Genomic DNA, 22,622 nt, shown 5'->3' on the forward strand with positions numbered 1-22,622 from the left:
TTAAAGGCAGGGGGAAAATAGCTGAAAACTAGATCATAATGTACAGACAGTGGCAAAAGAAAAAAAAACATATCAAAGGCACTGAGAAATGGATAGGAATCTTCTTATATCAACTGGCCCCATGTAAGAGCAAGACTTGTTAAAGTTACTAAATGAATAGAACTGATCATCTTAAAGTCTTATTTGGATCTTCATTAGTGTTTCATACACTAATGTCTTGCGAAAGAACAGAAGTTAACAATTGAATACCAATGCCCTTTTGAAGATTCCTTCATTCCAAAACTATTGCAAGCTTGCTAGACAGGAAGCTCAATCACAAGACATGGCAAGAAGAGCAGGCTTTGTTTTTGTTGTTGGTTTTTGTTTTGTGTGTTTGTTTGTTGATTGGTTTTTATTTTGTTTTGTCCTTGTAGAATATCCATAGAAATAAGATAAGGTGAAATGTGCTCGAACCTTGGCAGACAGAGTGACTAGAACTGTAGAGTCATGGAGGGCTTGTGATTACTTAGCCTAGTATATCAGATGAAACTCAGTACTTGCTGGTCTTGTCAGCTGGTCTATGGGTTTGGTTCAACCACATCTTACTCAATGTGAAGCCTTTGAAGGATGTTTTATTTGAGTTTATTAAAAACTTTCCCAAATAATACATGCACAAGGTAAAAAAATTTAAATAGTACAGAGGAACTTGAAATAAAAATGGTTTCCCACCCACCCTCTTTCTCTAGTCTCATTTCCTAGATGCTTTTAATAATATCTATTTTTGGATCTTCTGGTGGCTAACTTCCTACTTTTAAACAACATGTTTGAACAATAATTTCTTGACTTATTAACTTTAGACAATTTTTAATCTTTCACCATTACAAAAGATAAGGATATAACATACACCACCTTCACCTTTCCCCTGCCTACCCTTGTCCAAATGCTTGGTAGATATTCTTTTGAGGGTCTGATTTATAGCATGGACCAGCAAACTAACCATGCAACTGTGTTCCATTATCTGAAGGCAGCATCTTTTCATCCCCACTTTGAATATTTAAGTAGCCCCATTTTTCTTCTACTTCTCTTCTCTCAACTAATTCAGCCTTCATTTTCTGCATCATCTGGTCAACATCCCTTTCCAGCTCTATTCTGGGTGTAACATTAAATCTTTTAGGCTTTGTTAATAAGCTAATCAAAACTTTGACCATCCATAAGTGGCATCTATATTACTTGGAATATTAAAATACCTTTATCAAGCCAAGTGGAAGAAATTTATTTTCTCTACACTCCCAATGCCATGATGCCCGTATAAGGGAAAGGAAACATACCTACCACCAGTGCCCAGTCAAGTCTTTTCTCATACTTCATGAGAGTTTGACATCCTATCCCATTCTATTCATGGTTCAGCCACAATTTCTTGACATTTGTTTAATATTTGTGATTAAAGGCTCTATGCCTTCCATTATCTCCAAATGTCCTATTTTCTCAGGGCTACTCTGGCACATTCTTCACAAAGCTCAGAGTAGTGCTCTCTTCTTTCCTCTTATTCTTTGGACTTACACACACACACACACACACACACACACACATGTATACACACACACATGTATACACACACACATATATTTTCTTTTAAATGGAAAACTTCTGTAATAAGGGTACAAAGGAAGGAGGGAGAGTTTCTAAAGACTCACTTGCCCAAAAACGTTTTTCTTTTTGCATTACTCTTGACATTCTGTACTATATGGAGTTCTGGGAACAAAAGTTTTCAAAAGTCAATCATTGGTTCCTTGACTTCTAGCATTCAGCACTGCTACTGAAGTTGCCAGACTATTCTAAGATTTACTTCAGTTGGTTTTCCTTCCCTGGGCACTTCCAACATGTTCCTTCTAACCCTATTGTTCCAATTTTATTTAGGACTGTGCCTAGATGTGGTCAGTACTGGTCCCCTCAAACTGGTGCTCGTCAACTGTTTCTTATTGTTTTATTGTCCACATTCTCTCTGTCCCGTCTTCTGGAAACTCCCAACAGTTAAACAGTGGTTGTCTGTTCCCCTTTCCTTCTTTCCTATTGTTTGTTGTTGCGCCTCTGGGAGGATTCTTTCTATTTTGTTTTCCAGCCTATCTGCTGAATATTTATGTCAGTCTAGTTTTGCTCTTAAAATGTTCAGGATTTTCTCTTAGTATATATTTTTAACAAATGCATCTCAAGTCTCTCTGGAGAGAGGGTCAGAATCTTACAGATTTTTTTCTGTATAAATTGTATTTCTTTTAGTTTATATTTTTTCAACCCTTTTATGTCTAAGTGTTTATTTCCCATATGCTTCTTCCTTGGTCCCTTCTATGTATGAATATTTGTATCAGAAAATCCACATTGAGAACCTCTGTTAACTATCGTCTGTTAAATGACTCCTGTTTGTCCAGCAAATCTCTGCTATGCCTAGAAGCTTTAGGCATGTGAGTAAGAGTCCCAACTCTGAGAAGAAAATTACCTGACAGGCTAGTGGGGCACATTGTTCCATGAAAAGAGTATCATTTGGAGCACTAATTCTTTACCTCTCCTCAGGTGGTTTATTTGATTTCTTTATTCAAACAACAATAACAATAACAGTTTCACTAGTATCAATGGTAGGTTTTCTGTGTTCTATGTACAAGAGTTAGGGCTGAGTAGAACGGGGGTTAATTTACAACTGGTACAATTATTTAGTAGCTAGAAGTGCTCAAGTCTCTTTGGGGTTCCAGTGTTCGGATCAGTGTATTCTGTCTGAAATGGGCGGCCATGTTTCCCACTCATTATTTCTCTTCATTTACTTTCTCTCTTCCAGAAATTTGTTGAGATCTTCTCCAACCAAATGCTTTTAGTTTCCTTTGCTGAGAGGTCTCAGTTTTCCTGGACTGTATTCTTGGACTTCAGTTTCAGTGAGGCCTGGGAAAGGAGGGAAGGCAAACTTACATGTTTAGTCCATCATCTCAAATCTGGAGTTTGACAGGGGAAGAGCAGAGGTAACTTTATTGAAAAGATCCCAGGCTTGATTGCTGAAAGTAGATGAAAGGGGTGGGAGTGGGAATAGAGAAAGCTTACTCTAAGAGATTGAGGATAAGTCTCTGAGGAAACGAAGCATCTAGGAATTTGGGAAGTCAGGGACTTCACTGATGAGCCACATTATTCAAAATCTAATAAACCCCAAATTCCCTTCCTGGTAGTCAGGGAAGAATGATGATCTCAGGAACCAGAGCCTAGAAGAGTTGCCTGATGCTAATGGTTCACTCTCTTTTCTACTGGGAAGCATTTTTGGAGCCTGATTTAAGTTCTTCCTCTTCACCAATGTTTAGGAGAAGCAGAGACTTTTTGTCCTGCTAAGTTTAGATAGAGACTATGTATGAAGGGCACAGAGTCTGGCAAGCAGGAGTATAAACGTTCGGTGTTGCTGATTTGTTTCTTTATTTGATTATTCAAAGCACCATAATTATGAACACTCATTCTGTAATCACAATGCATGGCTTCAAAAATAATAGACCTACCACTATTAGCAATAGAGTCTTACATAATTTACTTAATCTCCATAAAATTCAGCTCTTTTATTCCTAAAATAAGGGTGATAATAGTTTCTACTTCATAAGATTATTGGGACAATTAAATAGCATAACATATATATATATATATATATATATATACATATATATATATATATATGGACCAATATAATGCTTGGCACATACTCAATATGTGATAATTGATAATAATTATTTTAAAGATGTTCAAAATCCCTATATGATAGATATATATGAAATAAATCTAGGATTGAGAAGTTGTACAATAAAGACACACACACACACACACACAAATATCTTCTAGTCTCTGCATTCACTCACTTACAAGCTATGCAAATAAAACGGATTATACTAAAATAAATAAACAAAAAGAAATCAGAAAATTAGTGGTGCACAACATCAATCCTAGATATAACATTAATTAAAATCATAAAAGAAACTTTAAATTAAATGGGGGAAACCAAGAGATCTTTGAATGTATACTAATTAAATAAAAGTTGGATTAGCTCTGTGGAATTTCTTGTTTCAAAGTAAAGTTTTCCATAAATGTAGAGTCAGTAAACCCCAACAGCAATTATGTCTTAAATTGTCACTATGGGAATATAAATAACATTTAAAAGCTGGGTGTCTATTGTTTTCTAAACAATGTCTATTGATGGTTAAACACTATCTTAGGATTGCTCTAGATTTTGCCAAGATCTCTTCTCTGAATTTTATGAAAGCAGGAATTAAAGCTGAAAGAACTGGATAAAGAGGTCAAATGTCAATAGCTGTAAAAGACAAAAGAAAAAGGACTACATTGTGAATGAGGGTGTGGTTGTGCACACCTGTAACACCAGCACTTGGATGCCAAGGATGAAAAAGCATTGCCCTACCTATCATAGAGAGGGCCTGTCTCAAGCATCCAGCAAAATACTACAATGCAAGCTTAGAATCTTTCCTTTAGATTCATAAAGTTATGAAGCAGAGTTATTTTAGAGGTTGAAATGTATAATATAGGACAGGATAGGGCAGATAAGAGTTATTTAAGTTTATTTAATGTGTTTGTGTGGGTGGAGGTCAGAGGACAACATGCAAGAGATAGGTCTCCCACTGTGCGAGTTCTGAGGATTGAACTCAGGTTTTGGGTCTTGGCAGCAAGTGTCTTTACCCACTGAGTCCTCTCTCGGGCACTTGATAACAGTTATGTACTGTATATGGCAAAAAATTACAAATGATTGTGAATGTTCTCGGCCTGAAGAAATGATAGATATTGGAGGAGACGGGTGTGCTTTGTCTAATTCAAGTATTTAAAAATATATTCATATTAAATGATATATTGTTAATATATGTGGGCTTTATATTTATGTATCAGTTTAAAAAATTAAAAGTTTATGACAGTATCTGTTACTAGCACCTAAAATTAAAGTTTAGTTCCAGAATGTTGTTGGGTTAATTAGATAACAAAATTGGCAAATGATGTTTTCTCAATACCCACTAACCTCCCTAATCACTTTTAGAGGCATTGTATAACTCCCAATAATCATATGAAATAGATCCCAATGTATAGAATGAGGCCATAAAGTCAAGGAGAAGTCAAGGATCTTGCTGGTAACATACAAATGGTCAATTAAAGACCTGGAATTTGGGCACAAGGAGTCTAAGAGAAAGGCTGATGTTAACTTCTGAGCTGTGGGACCTAATGGGCCAGCATGAAATGGAACCACCCTTTAGTTGGCATCCACCAAACAGTCCGTAAGCTTCTTTAAAACCATCTGTCAGCCTCTCCATGTCCACCTGCAAGAGGCAGAGACTTTTATACCTGTCCCAAAGCCACAGAGGCCAAGGCTCCATGGCTCATCAAGATGGCCGGAGAGAAACAAATTCCCAAGCTCCCAGCGCTAGGCCAATACAGGGTCAGCAGGGTGCCTGACAACTGAGAAGCAGAAGGGTCCGGCTCATAAGCACAGGCCTTGTTCTTAAGAAATTCTGGCTTCATTTTGTGCTGTGTTCTTAACCTACTTCCTAGAGCAGAAGTTGGTCATAAGACACAGGAGCAAGGAATTAAGAGGTGAAAGCTAGAACTTTAGAAGACAGAGGTAGAGGAAAAAAAAAACCATCTCTGCCTACCTCCCCAAACCTCTCTATCTGCCACCTCGATGGGCACTCCTTACAACTGTGTGAGAAGATACAATTTCATTATATTTTCTTTCCATTCAGGCAGATAGGCTAAGCTTGTAGCCACTTCTTTCTGGATAGGCCAGGCCCAGGCCTCAAAGAACGGAGCCAGATTCTTCTGCACTTGCTGGGAGAACATCTTGACCCAGAGATTCATTTTGTTGACGTTGTCTGTGGGCGAGTTCGTTGTCTGGTTTCTGTACTCAGTGAAGAGACGAATAAATGGCTCCCAACCAAAGGCCTCTTGAAGCTAGAAAGGGAAAGTTGGAAGTAAGTGAGACATCCAATCTACAGAAAGAAGGTCCAACACATAAGTGATCTTAACGAGCTCAATGTGCTAAACTTTACCTTTGCATCCATCACTAAGAATTTGGTGTGCTGGCCTCATGCCCTACTCTGATTTTCTAATCTTAAGAAAAATGTTGAGGCTAGCACGGTGCTTGCAGACCCTCAGTGAGTGATGGGTAGGGAAACAGCTCCAGGGCTTAGTGTTTCCTGCCACTGTCACCGTCTATCCGCTCATGAGATCATGAATGGAGTAATGTGATTTACACACAGGGATTTAAAAATTGTCGGGGTGGAACAAGCCTTATTATCTTTCCCAGTAGCAAGGTTAAATTCCAATAGCTTGGAAAGCCACACGATTCTCAGTCATCCTCACATTAATTCACAAGGCCACTAAAAACGGCCTTTGGAAAAGGAAGTGACTCAAGTGGGTGTCTCTAGACAGTCCAGTTAATTAGAACAAAAAATGAGCGTTAGAAGATGCCACTGGAAAGAGTCGCATGGCTTCTTTGACAGTAACTTTCATGAGACTATTGGAAAGAGCCCAGGCTAGCCAGGATCACAGGGCTTTGCAGTCAAGGGGCCACATGGTAGTTACCAGAGCCAACATGTCTTCATTTCATGGATGAGCAAAGTCATTCATGCAAGGAGAAAGTAGCAGTGAGCATGGACAGAGAAGGATTTGAACAGGCGCAAGAATCAGAATAAATCATGCCTGGCTTGAATTTAACATGATGTCACTCCCCACAGTGATCTAGGGACTGATCTCAGGCACTGGGACTGAAAACCAGGGCACTGAATGACAGTTCAAAGTCAAGGTAAACCTCCAAACTCAAGGCAGAGAGGAATCCTGGGTTGCTTACATATGGTGGAATCTGTGGCAAAGTCAAGCTCTAGTAAGGAGACAATATATACATCTAAGGAAAAATTGAATCTAAGGAAAAATAGCCCGTTATAGAATATGTGATGAGAGTTGCCTGATAGCTGCTAGGTAGGAAAGGTTGGTTTCAGTCATTGGTTTGCCTGGCTTTAAAGTCACAGAGAAAAAAGTGTATTTGTAGTAATCTATGTGCCTCAGCCAGGTTTAAGATGTTTTTTAAGTGCTATGCTTTTGTGCCTCTCAACAGGGGTACAGATGACATTATTTTTTTTTTCGGAGCTGGGGACCGAACCCAGGGCCTTGCACTTGCTAGGCAAGCGCTCTACCGCTGAGCTAAATCCCCAACCCCTTACAGATGACATTATTAAGTCAGTTCAGGGCTGTGCACTTTGCAGTGTCATACAAAATACTGTACCAAGAGGCATCATTACATGCTGTTATCCCCAGATTCTCTTATTCTCAAGTAGCTGAGTGTGGGAGGCCGATGCAGCAGTGGTCTCTAGGGTCGCTACCTTACCATTTAATTATGGGGCCTTGGTAGTGCCACTTGTCGTATCACCCTCCAGTCTTCCCCAGTACCTGTAGGTACGTTTCCAACGCAGTCCAGGCATTCCAGTTTTTCACATTGGGTCCCTTGCTTAAATACATTCGGACTCTCTTCTCCCGAACAGGGGGCCATAGCGCAATGTTGGCACGGCTTCGAGGTATGCCCAGAACTGTTTCATGCACATAAACACACCACAGGTTGCATGTGGCTTCCGTAGTATGTGGGGGGAACTCCCACTCCTGCCTCTGCTGGTTGCGGCCCAGCTCATGCACAGGACCCCACAGTCCCTTGGTCCGGATGAGCTTCTCACTAATGAGCTCCTGCACTGACTCCAGATGGCACATGATGGGGTACCCTGCATGCATCCAGCCTGGGGACACAGAAGAGAGGGAGAAGGTCAGAATCCTCCCATTCTGAGGAAGGATCAGAGGAATCAGAGGGGTCAGGTATATATCATGAGAACAAGGCTCATTAAACCAACGGACTGGGACTCAAGGAATTTGCACAGATTATAGAGCCTACAGGAGTCTAACCCAGATCCCCTACCTATACGTCATAGCTGAGTAACTCGGTGTTTTTGTGGAAATCCTAACAGTGGGAAGGGGGGCTGTTCCTGACTGCTTTGTCTACTTGTGGGACCCTTTTGCCCCTCCTGGGTTGCCTTGTGCAGTCTTGATGTGATGGCATGTGCCTGGAATGTAGCTTATTATGTTTTGTTTGGTTGATATCCCTGGGAGGCCTGCTCTTGCTTGAGGGGACATGGAGTGGGGTGGAACTGGGGGATAGAGGAAGTAGGGAAGAGAGATGGGAGGTACGGGCTAGAGACAGGGGCGGGAGAAACTGGTGAGGATGTAATGTGTGAGAGAGGATAAAAAATACTTTAAAAACAAACAAAAGAATCCCGCCCCCCCCACCTCATCACTAAATTTGTCTCTGAACCGTTTCTTTTCCCAGTAGCCCAGGCCCCTTCTAACACCCATACTGCTCCAAGATACCATGTAAACCCAGACACTCGCAGGCTTTTCCCTCTGCTCATTCTGTACTGACGTTTTCACCTTGCCCTGACTTGAGCCCTGGGGAGGACAGATTGCTGAGGACCATTCATACTGTTATGTGAGTGTCCTGCTTTGGGGAGCAGGGTAGTGATGGTATAGGTGCGATGTGAGGCTGTGTAAGGGTGCCTCCACCCTGTTCTTAGATATGGAATTAAATACATTGATACATTACAAGATCACTCATGCATTGTAAAATCAAGGATTAGAGAAATTTTGATGGTGTTTCCATGCTGTACCCGCAGCCTTTGTTTAAGCTTCTTGGTTCCTTTGCAAATAGTTCTTTGTTCAGAGTTTTCCAGGACTCTCAACTAGGTCAAGGCCCTCTCTTATATTTTCCCACTGCTTTAAAATTCCCTAGAGGCACCTCAGGTCGCATCTCTCGATGTCTTTGATGAAACTTCTTGACATGCTGACATAAGGTACTATTGATTTCATGTGTAAGTCTTCCCTTTTCCATTTAAACAGCAAGGAATATAGCTACATGTCTTGTTAGCAAAACATTTTTACTCTCCTTGCCTTCTAGTGGGTGAACACACACACACACAGAGCTTCTGGGGCACCCACCTACTGAGATCTGAACATCAGCCACTATCCTCTGTGGCAGCCGCAAAGGGAAGGGCTCGCCTCCCAACTTAGCCACAGCCTGCATCACCTCATCCCAGAGGCGGAGCAGTGGCTCAGGGTTCTCCAGAGTTCGAAGATTTGCAGTAGGCACAGTCAAGATGAGGTTGTCAGTGGCCAGTTCTCCCCACGGACCTGGATATTCCAGGAGACGCCTCTTCCACTCTTCCTTGGATGTCTCCCCTATAAAGAAAGTCAATAGAAGTAGTGCCTTGAAATACCTTTCCCCAAATCCTTTCAGTTAAAACATACATACAACTTTGACTACAGATGAGAACCGCAAGCTAAGAAACAGCTACATCCCTTTTCTCCACCCATTTTGGAAGACCCTATATGTGTGACTTATTTATTCTTCCTTGCACCAAAGCAGAACGTAAAGAAAACAGTCATCTCCCTCCACTTGTCTACCCATCTCTTCCTTTTTCCCAGAAACCTCTTCCTTTTCAGCTTCTCCCACCGCTCAGTGTGAACCTTATAGTGTCTACTTACCTAGCTTGTAGAATGGGGCACGAACGGCTCCCTTCACTGTGAGGGGCACAGTACCCAGTTTGCTATTCTGAGGCACAATGATATAGAGGAGACCACCCCAGAGGCAGTTGATTGATTTCATGGGTTTATCCAAGCAACACCGGTTAATCACAAGGGGGCCTCGGAAGAGCTTGCTGGCCCTGGTCAGGTCATCAGTGTGACAGCCAATTTGTATCTGGAGCAGAGAAATCACCCTCAGTCACATGGAGTACGTGGGTGGCACAAGAAAACATAGGAGGCAGACTCAGAAGGGTCATTAGGTTATGACCCCATGTACCGCTGACACTGTCATGTATAACAGTATGAAAATCATAGCATTTCTTGAGTTCACATGTACTAAGTTATGGGATGGAAAGTAAACTACTATTCACTGACTGAATATCTACAAAATAACAGTTAACCTTCCATTCAAGGCATTTCCTACTCCCTACTGTATGATGTAAGTTGAAAGAACAAATTTTAAGAGTAGAGATTGCTATTCTGAGGGAAGATGGTTTAGACTCCTGGGCTCTAAGATGTATCATTTTGATATATTTTGTTATATATCAAAACACATTTTTCTCAGCATTAAGAAGGGAAAGGTGTTTACAAAAACTGCCCCAAACAGCCAGTAGGGTTTTTCACAGACCACCAACAATGCCAGTTGGGATAGCAAGACCATTTGAATTTTGCATCATTTGGTGAGATGGGGAGTGGCCTTACCTTCAGATCAGCAGAGGCAGCATCTTCAGGCAAGGAAACATCTATGACTTGCCTTCCAGGTATGTAGAGTCCAGTGCTCATCCAGCAGTATCGGGTGCCTGCCAAAGCACAGGAAGGGCAGGCTTCATCCCTGCTCTGTACAGTGCTGTACGGACCCCTCGTGACTTCAGCTGCTCCTTTCCCCACCATGTTGCTGTGACCCTTTCAAACACTGCCCAGTACCTGACCCCTATCATCTTGAAGAGGAAGGCAATGAAGGATAGTGATGACCAAACCTGCCAAGACTGCAGCAATCTCATGTCCCTGTTTTGCAGATGCCCGTAAAACCAAGCTCCCATCCTTCTGCCATACCTGGATTGGTGCAGTTGACATCCACGGTGATGGGAGACTCTGAGGGGCGTAGGTAGCAGCTGCTGTACACATCTTCAATTTCTGGGATTAGCAGTGAGAGGTCACTTCCAGAGTGGGCCAGACCTGTGGCCAGGGAAAGCATGGCCCCCCTACAACAGTCATTGATGACCGGGTTCTCTCTGGTTGCCACTGGAAGCCGGTAGCGACTCAGCAGCTTCCGCAGGAGTCTGTGCACGGACATGTAAGCAGGGATCTCCTCTGCAGGAATCTGCAGGAAAGCTGCCCCATCTGGGCCCAGCTTGGCTAGCCAGCCCTTCTCCACATTTCCTCTTTTCCTGCCCATTATCACCTGGAACTCTGCCAGGGTAGAGCGGAAGTGATAGGTCCTTGTTCCTGCTTTTGGGATATGGAAAGGTCCTGGATTGAGGCTTTGGCTTGTGATGCTGATACCAAAGGCATTGAGGAGCAGGTTTCCTGGGAATCGAGCCAGTGGGGACACTCCTGGGTTCTTAAAAGCCCACCACCAGGCTTGGGTTCCAACAAACAGCCCACCACCCTCAGCTACAAACTCCTGTAGTTCCTTAACTCCCACATCACTTGTGGGTTCGAAGCAATAGACACTTGCGTCACTGGTCAGTTGGGGCTCAATGCTGGTGTCTATACCCCCTACTGCAAGCAGACCACTTAGTGTTCTCAGCTCGGTCTGTACCACAATCTTGCCTCTGCGGCCGCCATCTAGCCAGCGGACAGCATTGAGCAGAAAGGGGCCGAGTTTACCCACAGTGAATAATACCTTATGACCAGTTACAACCACCCGTCCCCGGCCATAGCGGGCAGCAGCTATCACACAGCCATGGTGGGTATCTAGCCCCAAAGGAAAAGCCAAAGACCCATGCACTAGTAGCTGGGATGGGAAGCAGTCCGAGTTGGTGATATCCAGGTCTGAGATGCCATGTAGAAGCTCATCTCTGTCTTCTGAGAGGTCATCTTCACAACTGCAAAAGACACATTCACGTTCCTGGTTAGGAGGACCACTCTACTTGTAGTTCCTTTAAGATTGCCTGCTGCACAAGGGCACTCACTATTGCTTTAATTAATCTTGTTTTCAGTTATTGTAGAAGATCTGGGACAACAGAGTGGATGGAAATTTTTTGGGGAAGGAGACACAAGATCTCTATTAATTCTGTTATGTTCATTTTCAAATCACCATTTCTTCAAAGGAAACTCTATGGAAAAAAATCTTGCTGTGTTTATCTGATACTAAACTTAAGATAGCACATTCTAGACTGAATGTTTATTCCACCCATGTTTTCCAGAATACAAAGAATTAGGTGAGGAATTATGTTTTTATTCTTATAATGAGTCTTACTGATACATTTCACACCACTAATGTTATAAAGGAAAAGTCTGTGGAAAACAGAGTTCATGCAGTCAGCGAAGAGTCAGTTTCTTAGAAGATGGGGTTGGGGTTAGTCATTAGCCTTGACTCTCATGAGACCTGTGGTTCCTTAGACCACTACCTACATCTAAAACTTCACCTGTGTGTTGCTTGCCCAACATGAGTGCTGGAATGCTGTGGGGTTTTGCTCAGCACTGGTGTTTTTCCTACTCATAATACATGCCCTTTCCTGCTGAGGACCTTAAGCTACTTATAAATGCCAAAGGGAGAACGAGTCCTGGATGCTTAGGATGATTTCCATACACTTGCAATTCCAGAATCGAGTCTGTCACTTCTGTTAGGGATCAAGCTATGGCAGTCATGTGTCAGGAGCCAGAATAGGGGTGGAGAATGGATTTTCAATCCCAGTGCTGTTCAGAGCTCTGACTAAATGGTGAGAAACTGGAGTCTTGCAGCAGATTGGCCTTCTACTATCTTGGGGTAACACCCAAGAAAATCATTTTTTCTGGCTCTGATTTTACTTCTCTTTCATGGTCTTCTGAGATGGGATAGAAAATAGAGATGAACTTGCAGTACAACAGGGCACGAATCAGCAAAGCGGGAGAGGGGTTATTTATATTGGACACCACATAAAGGGATCAGATGAATCAGAAACCTCCAGGAACAGAAGAGTGCGGGATGCATGTAAGAGAAGGTGAAGGAACAACAGGGCCAGGGTGATCATTTGTTTGTGACAATAAGTCACAGGCACCAGTAAAGATCAGTCCAGAATTCTGGTGCACCTTACAGTGGACAAAAATCACCACATATCACAGCATACAGATGCTCAACAGGCATATAAAAAGGTGCTTGCCACCATTACTCACAATGGAAACAATTAAAATTCACAATAAGGTATGGATCCCCATCTACTAGAATGAGTATTATCAAATATCAAAAAATATCAAGTCTGATGATGACTTGAAGAACAGGGAATTCTTGCACACTGTTGGAAGGAATGTAAACTAGTAGGACCAATATAGAAAGTGGTTTGGAAAGTCCTTGAATTGACTCAGGCAATTCTCTATTGGGTGTATACCCAAAGCAAATAAGATCAGTGCCTTCCAGACTCCCATGTTCTTTGAAGCATTTTTACAATAGCCAAGATAAAGAAGAAAATCTCAGCGTACATGCTGGTGAGAGGTTCGCTTGTTATGTGAAGTTTTGGCGAGAACATTATTTAATTTCCCTTGGGTTACACTTAGGAAGGAGATGGCTGAATCCTATCAATCTTTCCCTTTTGTGGTCCTGTACATTGTCTTCCACAGCAATCTTTGCCTAATGTGGGGTTGCAAGTGGTTTCTTTTGTGTGTGTGTGTGTGTGTGTGTGTGTGTGTGTGTGTGTGTGTGTGCGCGCTGTAACAAAAGTTTTTCAATTTTCTTTTGTTCTTGGGTCTGGATCTACTTTTGAGTATTTTGTGTGAAACGGGTTAAGGATCAAAGTTCATCTTTCCCATAAGGGTATCTCATTGTTCCTGATCCATATGTTGAAAACACTGCTTTTTCGTCACTGAGCAAATCTCTCTGGACTATGTGGTCTGTTTCAGTGACTGATCTGTCTACCCTTATGCCAGTTTCACAATGTTTCGATCACACAGTTCATTTCACCTCTTTTCAGTACACAGGCATTGGAGTATCCATTCGCCAGATGGGTGCATATAGTGCAGAGAGAGGGTCTCTGAGAGCAGGTGAGATGGCTCAGTGGATGAAGGTATTTTCTGTACAACCCTAGAGACATGAGTTTGAACTAAAATCCCTAAAATCCATGTGAAAGACAAAGGACAGCACTGATTCTATTTTCTTCTGGCCTCCACACATGTGCTTGCACATGCTCGTCCATCCTCCATACCTCTCTCAAGTATACAATAATGACAATAATAATAATAATGATAAATGTAAAAAGATAGTTTCATAATTCTTTGATTAGAATATATTGTATAATTGTTAGATTTTTATTACTATCTATTGTATACTAATAATATACTTAATTTATAAATTAAACTTTAGTACATTTAGCTATGTATAGAATCGTCCATTTTCCAATTTTTCTTGTCTTAAAGAACTTGTGGAGTGCTTTCAATATAATGCTGAAGAGAAAGGATGACCACAGTCCTTGCTTTGTTCTCATTTCTAAGGTAGACACAGTTACCCTTTTATCCTTAATAATATTTCTCTAGCTGGATATATACAAAGGCACAGACCTGTAATCCTACAACTTGGGAGGTGGAGGCAGCAGGATTTATGGAGTCCAAGGCCAGATTTAGCTTCATAGCACTTCAAGACCAGCCTGTGTTTTATGAGACCCTTTCTCAAAAAAGCCCAATGAAACAAAATAAAATCAACTGGACAAAGTGAGGTTTTGAGCTGCATGCCTCTTATATGGAGTCTGTTGATGTGTTATCATGATTGAGTATGAAATCTTGTTAAGCATTTTGTGTGTATTCATTGAATTGCATGACCTTCTTATTCTTAACATTATCATGCTAAATTAACTAGGCTTCTGATTGCTAAACCAGTAACTTATACCCAGAAGAACTGAATTTTGCTATGATCTCTCTCTATATATATTAATATATTAAGCTATTTCACATATTAATATTTAATCAAGAACTTTGCATCTATATTAATGAATATTGCTCTATGGGTTTCCTTTCCTTAGTCTTTTTTTTTTCACTTTATTGTTTTGTTTGTGTGCGTATGAGTGAGTGAGTGCACATGCATATGCAAATGCAAAAGATTGGTATCATGTTAGGTACCTTCCTCAATCAATCACTTTCTTTCTTACTTTCTGAGACAGGGTCTCTTCGTGGATCCAGGCTTATCAACTGAGCCGGACCACCTGGCCAGTAAGCTCAGGACATCCTCCTGTTTTTCTTCCTCAATGTACAGATTACAGATGACTCCCCCTCCCCGCACCATGGATTTAAGGGAATCCAACTCAGCTCTTAATCATGCTTACATCACAAGCATTTTCCCTACTGAAACCATCTCACCAGCCCTTTCTCTAATTTTTGTACAACAGAAATGCTCGTGAAACAATAGAGTTGGGGGTGCTTTCCTCCTACGTTCTGGAAGAGTCTCTGTGTGGGATTCTTATTATTTGCTTCTTCAAAGCTTGATAAAATTCATCAGTAAGTCTATCAGGGACTGGGGAGCTGTTGTGCTCTTGCTGATTTTTAAATATATATATATTTATATACATATATATACATACATATATATTAAAATTCAAAACAGTAGGGGAGTTGTATAATACAGTTTCTTTCTATCTTTGACATAACTACTGAAAAAGTGTTAAACAACCCAGTTACACTTGATAGAGCTAAGGCCTTAAGACAGGTTAAGTACTAGTTACTAAAGTTCTTAGCTAAACAGGTGGCAAATGCCTATCAGACCACTTAGAATGCTGAGGTAGAGCGGACACTAGTGTAAGGCTAGACTGGACTTTATATTGAGCTCTGCCAATGAACAAAAATGACTAACTTTTTGTTGTTATTATTATTATTAATTATTATTATTGCAAAGACTAATACAGTTTTGATTGGCCTATAACTCATCATATAGGTCGGGCTGGTCTGAACTCACTATGTAGACATTTGCCTACATCGGCTTCCTGAGTGATGAATTAAAAGCATGAGCTATCATGCCTGAAAAACTCTTTATCAATTTTACTTGCTTTTCTGTTAATGACTACTAGAATTCAAACCAGTAAATCACCTTTTGTATAATATTGGGGTGCTTTAATTACAATTCAATTTATTTTAGTATATATTGTCTTTTTTTCTTATGTTTAGTTTCATATTTGTGGCTATTGAGAAGTCTGTCCAATTCATTTAAGTTAACGAATTCATTGGCATAAATTGTATAAATAGTTATCTATTACCCTTAAATGTCTATAAACCCACATTAATGACCCTCCTTCCATTTTTGAAATTCTTAATTGTCTCCTGTTGTTATGATCAGTTTATCCAATGGCTTATTACTTTATTGATTTTTTCCCATTAAGTAATTATTGGTTTTCCTGATTTACTCTATTCTACACTTCTTCAATACATAACTAGCAACAACCTCTAAGGATTTGTAGATCCCTATTGCAAATACTTATCTACACCTGCCTGATATTTTCCAAGCCACTTGTGGAGATTGGCTAATGTTTATCTTCAACTTTTAAAATTCTGAAATCTTTTTGGTAATCTGAAAGTCAAAAGATTTTTCTGTTGCCAATATCATTTCATGAATAATCAGGCTAGATAAGACACCCATAAATTTGAAAGCTGGCTAATTCAAGTTTCAGCGTGGTATTTAAGCAAAAGTATTCATTTAGAGCACTTGGGTATTCAGAACATGAGCATTTCTCTGACATCCATTTCTGCAAATGCCTGATGACTTTGGGAACACCCAAGGGTCTTTCTAACCAAGAGATCCATAGTCTGAAAGGGAATGGTGCCCTAAAAAGGAACCCAGAGGTCCTACTCCAACACTCCTCTTCTAGATGGAAAGAGTTGGAAGGACATTCTAAGGACACATCATACAGTTACTGGCCTCAGATCCCAGTTTCCAGATTCTTCTGCACTACAATGCACAACATCTTGCTACACAGTTACTCGGTTTTTTAATGTCTTTACTGCCATTAGAGATACTTCTGTGCACTGATGTTCAGATTTTTGTAACTCATCTTAATGTGTAAATCTGAAATTTATCTTACGAAATAATATATGTCACAGGACATAATCAATAAACTCTGGAATAACTAATGTATAAATAGACAAAAAAAAGATTGAACTCCTTGTAGAAGCCCCAATTCTGAGTTAAAATCAAACAAGATTCCTTCTTACCAAAAATATAGGGTCACAGATTGACAGGTTAATTTGTCATGAATATTTATTAATTTAGCTTATTCATCATCCCTCTAAAGGCCTTACTGTATTTTCCTCACCCAATCTGACTCCTTTGTTTCCATCAATCAGAAATAACAGTATTATTTCTTCCAAGAAAGCTAAGAAATATCATTCGACTCCAGGGATAAACTTTAGTCTTCTAATGACCAGCATTAGTATGTAGTATTGTCCTGTCTCTTTTCCATCTCAACTTCCAAATGCACAACTTCCTGATTCCATGTTAACTGCATGGAAAGATTTCAAAATGCTTCTCACAGCTCTTCTGACTTTGGTCCAGAGGGGATATATATATATATATATATATATATATATATATATGTATATATATTTTTTTTCCTAATAGTTTCTTCTTCTTCACAGCAAAGAAACTCCCTATGAACCTTCCTACATAAAGCAGGCCAATTCTTGGGGTCAACAGTACTTTTCAGCTAAGTTCTGAAGAAGATCATAGTCAAAATTCTTCTCCTCCTCAAAGAGCTAAATGGATTGGTCCAGGGAGGCAGTGTTGCTTCTGAGCCTCAGAGTATTAAAAAGCACCTAACTGACTGTGGCAAATATGTGACTGAGTTTCAAATTCTTTTCTGATAGCATGGAATCATGTCAGGTTTTTAGTAGAAGACCAGCTTCCCACTATGGTAAGACACTCACCGAACTAAGATGGGTATCTTAGGCATCTTCTTGGAGACTTTATAGCAATTCGTGTCCGCTTTGTTGTCAGTGAAGTACACACCAGCCACACTGGTCACCAGATTCCCAGGAAAGGAGAACAGTACTCTATCATCTTCACCCAGGTTATCCCAATCCCAGGCTTGGCCTCCTATGAGCAAGCCCCCGCCACGTTTCACAAACTGGAGTAGCTTATCCGTCATGGTTTCATTGTAGGCATCGATGCAGTAAACCCCCAGAGAGTCATTCACTTCTGGTTCAATCTTTGACTCTATTCCACAGCTCTCGAGGATTTTCACCAATGGTGCTAAAGATGAGTGCACACCAATGGTTGACTCAGAAGAGGAACGAAGCCATCCAACAGCATTGACAAGAAAGACAAAGAGCTGGCTTTCCACCAAGAAGTCCTCATGAGATGCTACCACCATGCGACCTCTGCCATAGGAAGAGGCAGCAATGAGGACCTGGCCTACATCATTCACCATTATAGGAAAAGAAGCCTCTCCAATAAGAAGCAGTTCACATGGAACGGAATCATCAGGGATATCCCAACTTGTTACTCCATTCATAAGCGCCTCAAAGGTAGCAGATGGAGTTGCCATGGTTCTGTTGGTTCCTGCAGAGTAAAAAAAAAAAGACTCATTTAGCAAAGAATGGTTAAACAAAACAAAACAAAAAAAAACAAGCAAGGTATTTATTCAACCAGATATGGTAATGACATGACTGTATGATAAGACATAAAATGCACCCCATTTAGTCCATTGCCATCATTACCACCACAGAAGAAAGCAACACAGAAAGGAGAAATGGCGATAGTACCATGTCTCCCATAGGCAAAGTTGGAATTCCTAACCTGCTATCTATGAACCCGATAATTTGGAAATAAGGTTTCTGGAGGGAGATATTACTAGGTTAACAGGATGTTGTGCTGGATTTGGAAACCGAGAGACTGAAACAGGTTAGAAAGCCATCAGAAGATGAAGACAGAGAATGCGGTGAAGTGTCTGTAGACTAAGGAACATTGGGGATTGCTGGCAAACCCCAGAGGTTATAATAGAGACACGGAAAAACTCTACGTCCGAAATTCTAGAAGAAATAAGCACTGCTCAAATCTGGACCCTAAAATTCTAACCCTCTAGAACAGTCGTTCTCAACCTTCCTGATGCTGCAGCCTTTCAATTCGGTTCATGTTGTGTTGACCCCCAACCATAAAAATATGTCATTGCTACTTCATAACTGCAATTTTGCTATTGCTATGAATCATAATATAAATATCTGTCATAGAGGATACATGATATGTGACCCCTGAGAAAAGGTCATTATACCTCCAAAGGGGATGTGACCCACATTGCTCTAGAACTTGGAGGGGTAAAGATAGCATCATTTTGAGCCACCGTATTTGTGATCATTTGGTATGGATGCCTTGAGAACTGCTACAGTGGTATAGACTGCTCTCGTCCCACACTACGCACGCATCCCTTTTGGCTTCCTCTCTAGTCATATTAACCCCAGTTTGGAGCATTAGATCTCAGGCTGAATATTCAGGGATCCCTAGCTGGCATCTGTCACAAGCTGAATAAGAGGAGCATGAAGACTCTCCGTGGCTGCATACCATATCCCAGACAACAGGAAGCAGAAAGTAGCAAACTATGAACTTATGGCAGATTCTTCCATGCACCCGAGAGACACCTGAGGATCCTGTACCTGTGTATGTCAGCTCTTAAGTGTTCTTTGCTTCTTCACTGGGAGCGTCCCTCCCATGCTGCTCAACAATCTTCCAGCAATGTTTCGTCATGTGTGCATGCCATACATTTGCACATATACTTGTTTGGTTAAGAGTAAGTCATTTACTTTATATTTGTGAATAATATGGAATACTCACAAAGTAGACAAAGTAGTCTAACCTGTTGCTGGTTATTGAAACCGTCAGGCTGGGTATTTATTGACTGTGGCTCCACAGTTTTCCTCTTTTGCAGCTAATATTAATGCTAATGCTAAGACCAATTTTAATGGCTATGGCATTTGTTTTTACATATCTCTGTGGACCCCTGAAAGTTCTTAGCTTGTGGGCTATGACTACCACAGCCATGGATGGAAAGAACATTCTCCCATGTAGCTAATAAACTCGAATCCCCATTGAAAGAGAGCAGCAACTACCTGTAGCATGTCACTAACTTACAGAAGCCTTATAATCGCAGCTGTGCATGGTGGCACACTTCTGAAACCTCAGCACATTGCCTCAGGTGGAGGCACTGTGAGGAAATATAGGCCTATTATGTTAAGCTGCTCTATGTCTTGTCATGTAATGTGGCTGCCTTTGGGACTTGATACAGTGGTACGGTCTGTCAAGAATTCGGGGCCAGTCTTGGCTACATGAGATGCTGCCTCAGGAAAAAAAAACTTCCCTTAAGGGAGGAAGAAGCTTTTCTAAGTAAAATTACATGGGCTAGATGCTTTCAGCTGTTAAATACCAGAGCTAACTTTTTACATACTTCAGAGAATATCTGAAGAATACAACCACCCAATATCTGGTGAGTGAGAAACTTGTCTCTTCCTCGCCCTTCCCAGTGTCCACAAATAACCAGTATAGCACATTGTGCACAGCCATGGTAATGTCCACTCTTCCCCTTCTTCTCATTTCCACCTGGTCACAAGCCCTGCCAGTGTCCTCACTGACAATCTGCCAGCACACTGTGATTAACCCAGTTTGGTTCTTTAGTAATTCAAGACTGAAGGAATCTGGTCCAAGTCTCTCCAGTCAGTTTCTAGCTTTATTATTCTGAATGTGCTCCAGTAATATCTTGTCCTTGAAAAGAAATTCATGCAGCTTCACCTGTATCCCCTGGAGAAAACCCTGCAAGTTTTCAGCTGATTCCCTTCTCCTCCCATCCTCCTTCCCAGAAACTACTACCCAAGCCAGGCTCTGCATCCATTTCCAGCTCGTCTTCTGTCTTCCTCTCACATCCCCACCGCTACTTTTCTGTCTATGGAAACTACTGTTCTAGGTTAAGATGAACACAGGAGAAAATTCGAGACATTTTCTATGAAAAAATAATCAGTCCCATGAGTCAGACAATGGGAAGTATAATTAAGATCAAAGGATGAACTAAGAGAACGAGGAGACAGAGCAGAGATGATGTGGGGAAGATGAAGATAATTAATTGACCCGCTTGTACTTCCTTGTAAGAAGAGAGGCAGAATTAAAGATACATGCCCTGGATGCTGAATGCCCTACAAAACTTCAACTGGACACTGGTAAGTGAAACCCAAGAGGGGACATAGATCTAAGACAAGGGAGTTTCCTAGGATCATAGTTATGTCTGAAGGTTCAGGATCTGAAATTCAATCACACACTTATTTTCCAAAATCTCCCTAGATACGCCATGGTACACCAAATGGCATCCTGTTGCATATCTCCTCACAGAAATACACATTCCCTTAAGAGTTGCCCATCGGACTCTTGTGTATTGGCTAATGTTTTTCACTTTGTGGCTAATCATTTGGTCCAAGGAGTTTATTCATATTCATACTTAACCCCATTGGTTGTTCTCTTAGCTAGTCCGTGTGTGCATGAGATAAATCTACTTGGTATCTACTTAGAGTGATCTGGATACTTTTAGTGAGAATTTCAAGCCTCTGTGTAAGTAAGCTTTGAACATACTTTCTGTGACTAAGGCAACTGTAGTAATGAAGATCATATTCAACACACCCTTTATCAAGTTTCTCATATTGTAACACATCATTTATCAAATTCTGACAAACTTATGGGGTATATATCATCGCTGTCCCCGTTGTATATTTTCTAGGGAAGAAATCCCCAGATGTTTCCAGTGGTCAGAGAATTTGTCACTTGCTTAATATCACATAGATGGATAAGTGGTGACTCTAGAATCCCAATACAGGAAATGCAGAATCGAAGTAGAATCCTTTTAAACATACTTATTTGACATGCATGTATATGTGTGCTCTCCAGTTATATGTCACCTTGACACAAGCTAGTCTCATCTGAATGGAAGGAACCTCAACTGAGACAATGCCTTAATAAGATGCAGCTGTCAGGCATTTTCTTAATCATTGACAGGGGAAGGCCCAGCTGTTGTGGGTGGTGCCATCCCTGGCATGGCGGTCTTCGGTTCTATAAGAAAACTGGTTGACCAAGCCATTGGGAGCAAGCCTGTAAACAGCACCTTTCCATAGCCAACGTGTCAGCTTCTGCTTTCTTTAGGTTCCAGTCCTGCTTGAGTCCCTGTCATGGCTTCCTTCAGTGATAGTCTATAGGGTAAAAGTATGTGTCAAATAAACCCTTTACTCCTCAACTTGCTTTCAGTCATGATGCTTCCTCAGAGCAATAGTAACCGTAACTAGGACCATATGTGTCTGAGTGGTATGTATGTTGACCATGTGCCTACAGGAACTAACAGGTTGGAAGGAGTCAGATGCTCCAGAACTGGAGTCCCAGGTAGTTGTGGGTCACTATGTGTGTGCTAAGAATCAAACCAAAATACTCTTAACCACTAAGCCATCTCTCTATCAAGAGTACAGATCTTGGGTATATGTCAAATATGTTAGTACTTGCTAAGTTCCAGGGAATTTTGTTGTTTGTTTTATTCATCATAGCTCTGTAGAAGCCACAGTTAAAGATAGCAGCCTCATCACATTAGGAAAGGAAGAGGTAAATAATTTGTCTTCATATGAATTTTCATCTTTAAATTCTTCCCCCATGCTATCCTCTTTCGTTGGTGCTAACTGTAGTCCCCTTTGAACTTGCCGCATTCTCTTTCAGTGGAAAAGGTATCCCAGGCACAGCCTGTAAAATGGGGAGAAAGCAGACGTCCTCATCCTACCACAAAGCAGTCCTGGAGACTTAAGCATGGTTTTTCCTGGGAAGGATTCACGGAAGGGCAGGTGGGGTCATCTCGGGAGAAGGGATCCCTCACAGCTTGCATTCCAGACCTTGAAACACA

General features: G+C 41.0%; 1 protein-coding gene across 3 annotated transcripts in view; it reads right to left on the bottom strand.

Annotated features, from left to right (window-relative positions):
* Positions 1–605: 605 nt before the first annotated feature.
* Tcaf1 (TRPM8 channel-associated factor 1) overlaps positions 606–22,622 on the bottom strand; it is a 49,595-nt gene continuing 27,578 nt past the window's right edge. For 2 of the 3 annotated variants that reach the window (NM_001399349.1, NM_001399348.1), the window contains exons 2-9: positions 17,641–18,274; positions 10,657–11,651; positions 10,306–10,403; positions 9,565–9,778; positions 9,019–9,258; positions 7,432–7,769; positions 5,640–5,937; positions 606–2,904 (exon numbers count right to left, since the gene is read on the bottom strand). In NM_001399349.1, the coding sequence (NP_001386278.1) occupies positions 5,680–5,937; positions 7,432–7,769; positions 9,019–9,258; positions 9,565–9,778; positions 10,306–10,403; positions 10,657–11,651; positions 17,641–18,260 (2,763 nt within the window). In that variant the 5' untranslated portion in view covers positions 18,261–18,274 and the 3' untranslated portion in view covers positions 606–2,904; positions 5,640–5,679. Of the gene's footprint in view, positions 5,938–7,431; positions 7,770–9,018; positions 9,259–9,564; positions 9,779–10,305; positions 10,404–10,656; positions 11,652–17,640; positions 18,275–22,622 lie in introns of all 3 variants that reach the window. The other variant, XM_063286251.1, reaches the window with a different exon arrangement.

Source organism: Rattus norvegicus, chromosome 4 (genome assembly GCF_036323735.1).
Source record: "Rattus norvegicus strain BN/NHsdMcwi chromosome 4, GRCr8, whole genome shotgun sequence".
Taxonomy (NCBI): domain Eukaryota; kingdom Metazoa; phylum Chordata; class Mammalia; order Rodentia; family Muridae; genus Rattus; species Rattus norvegicus.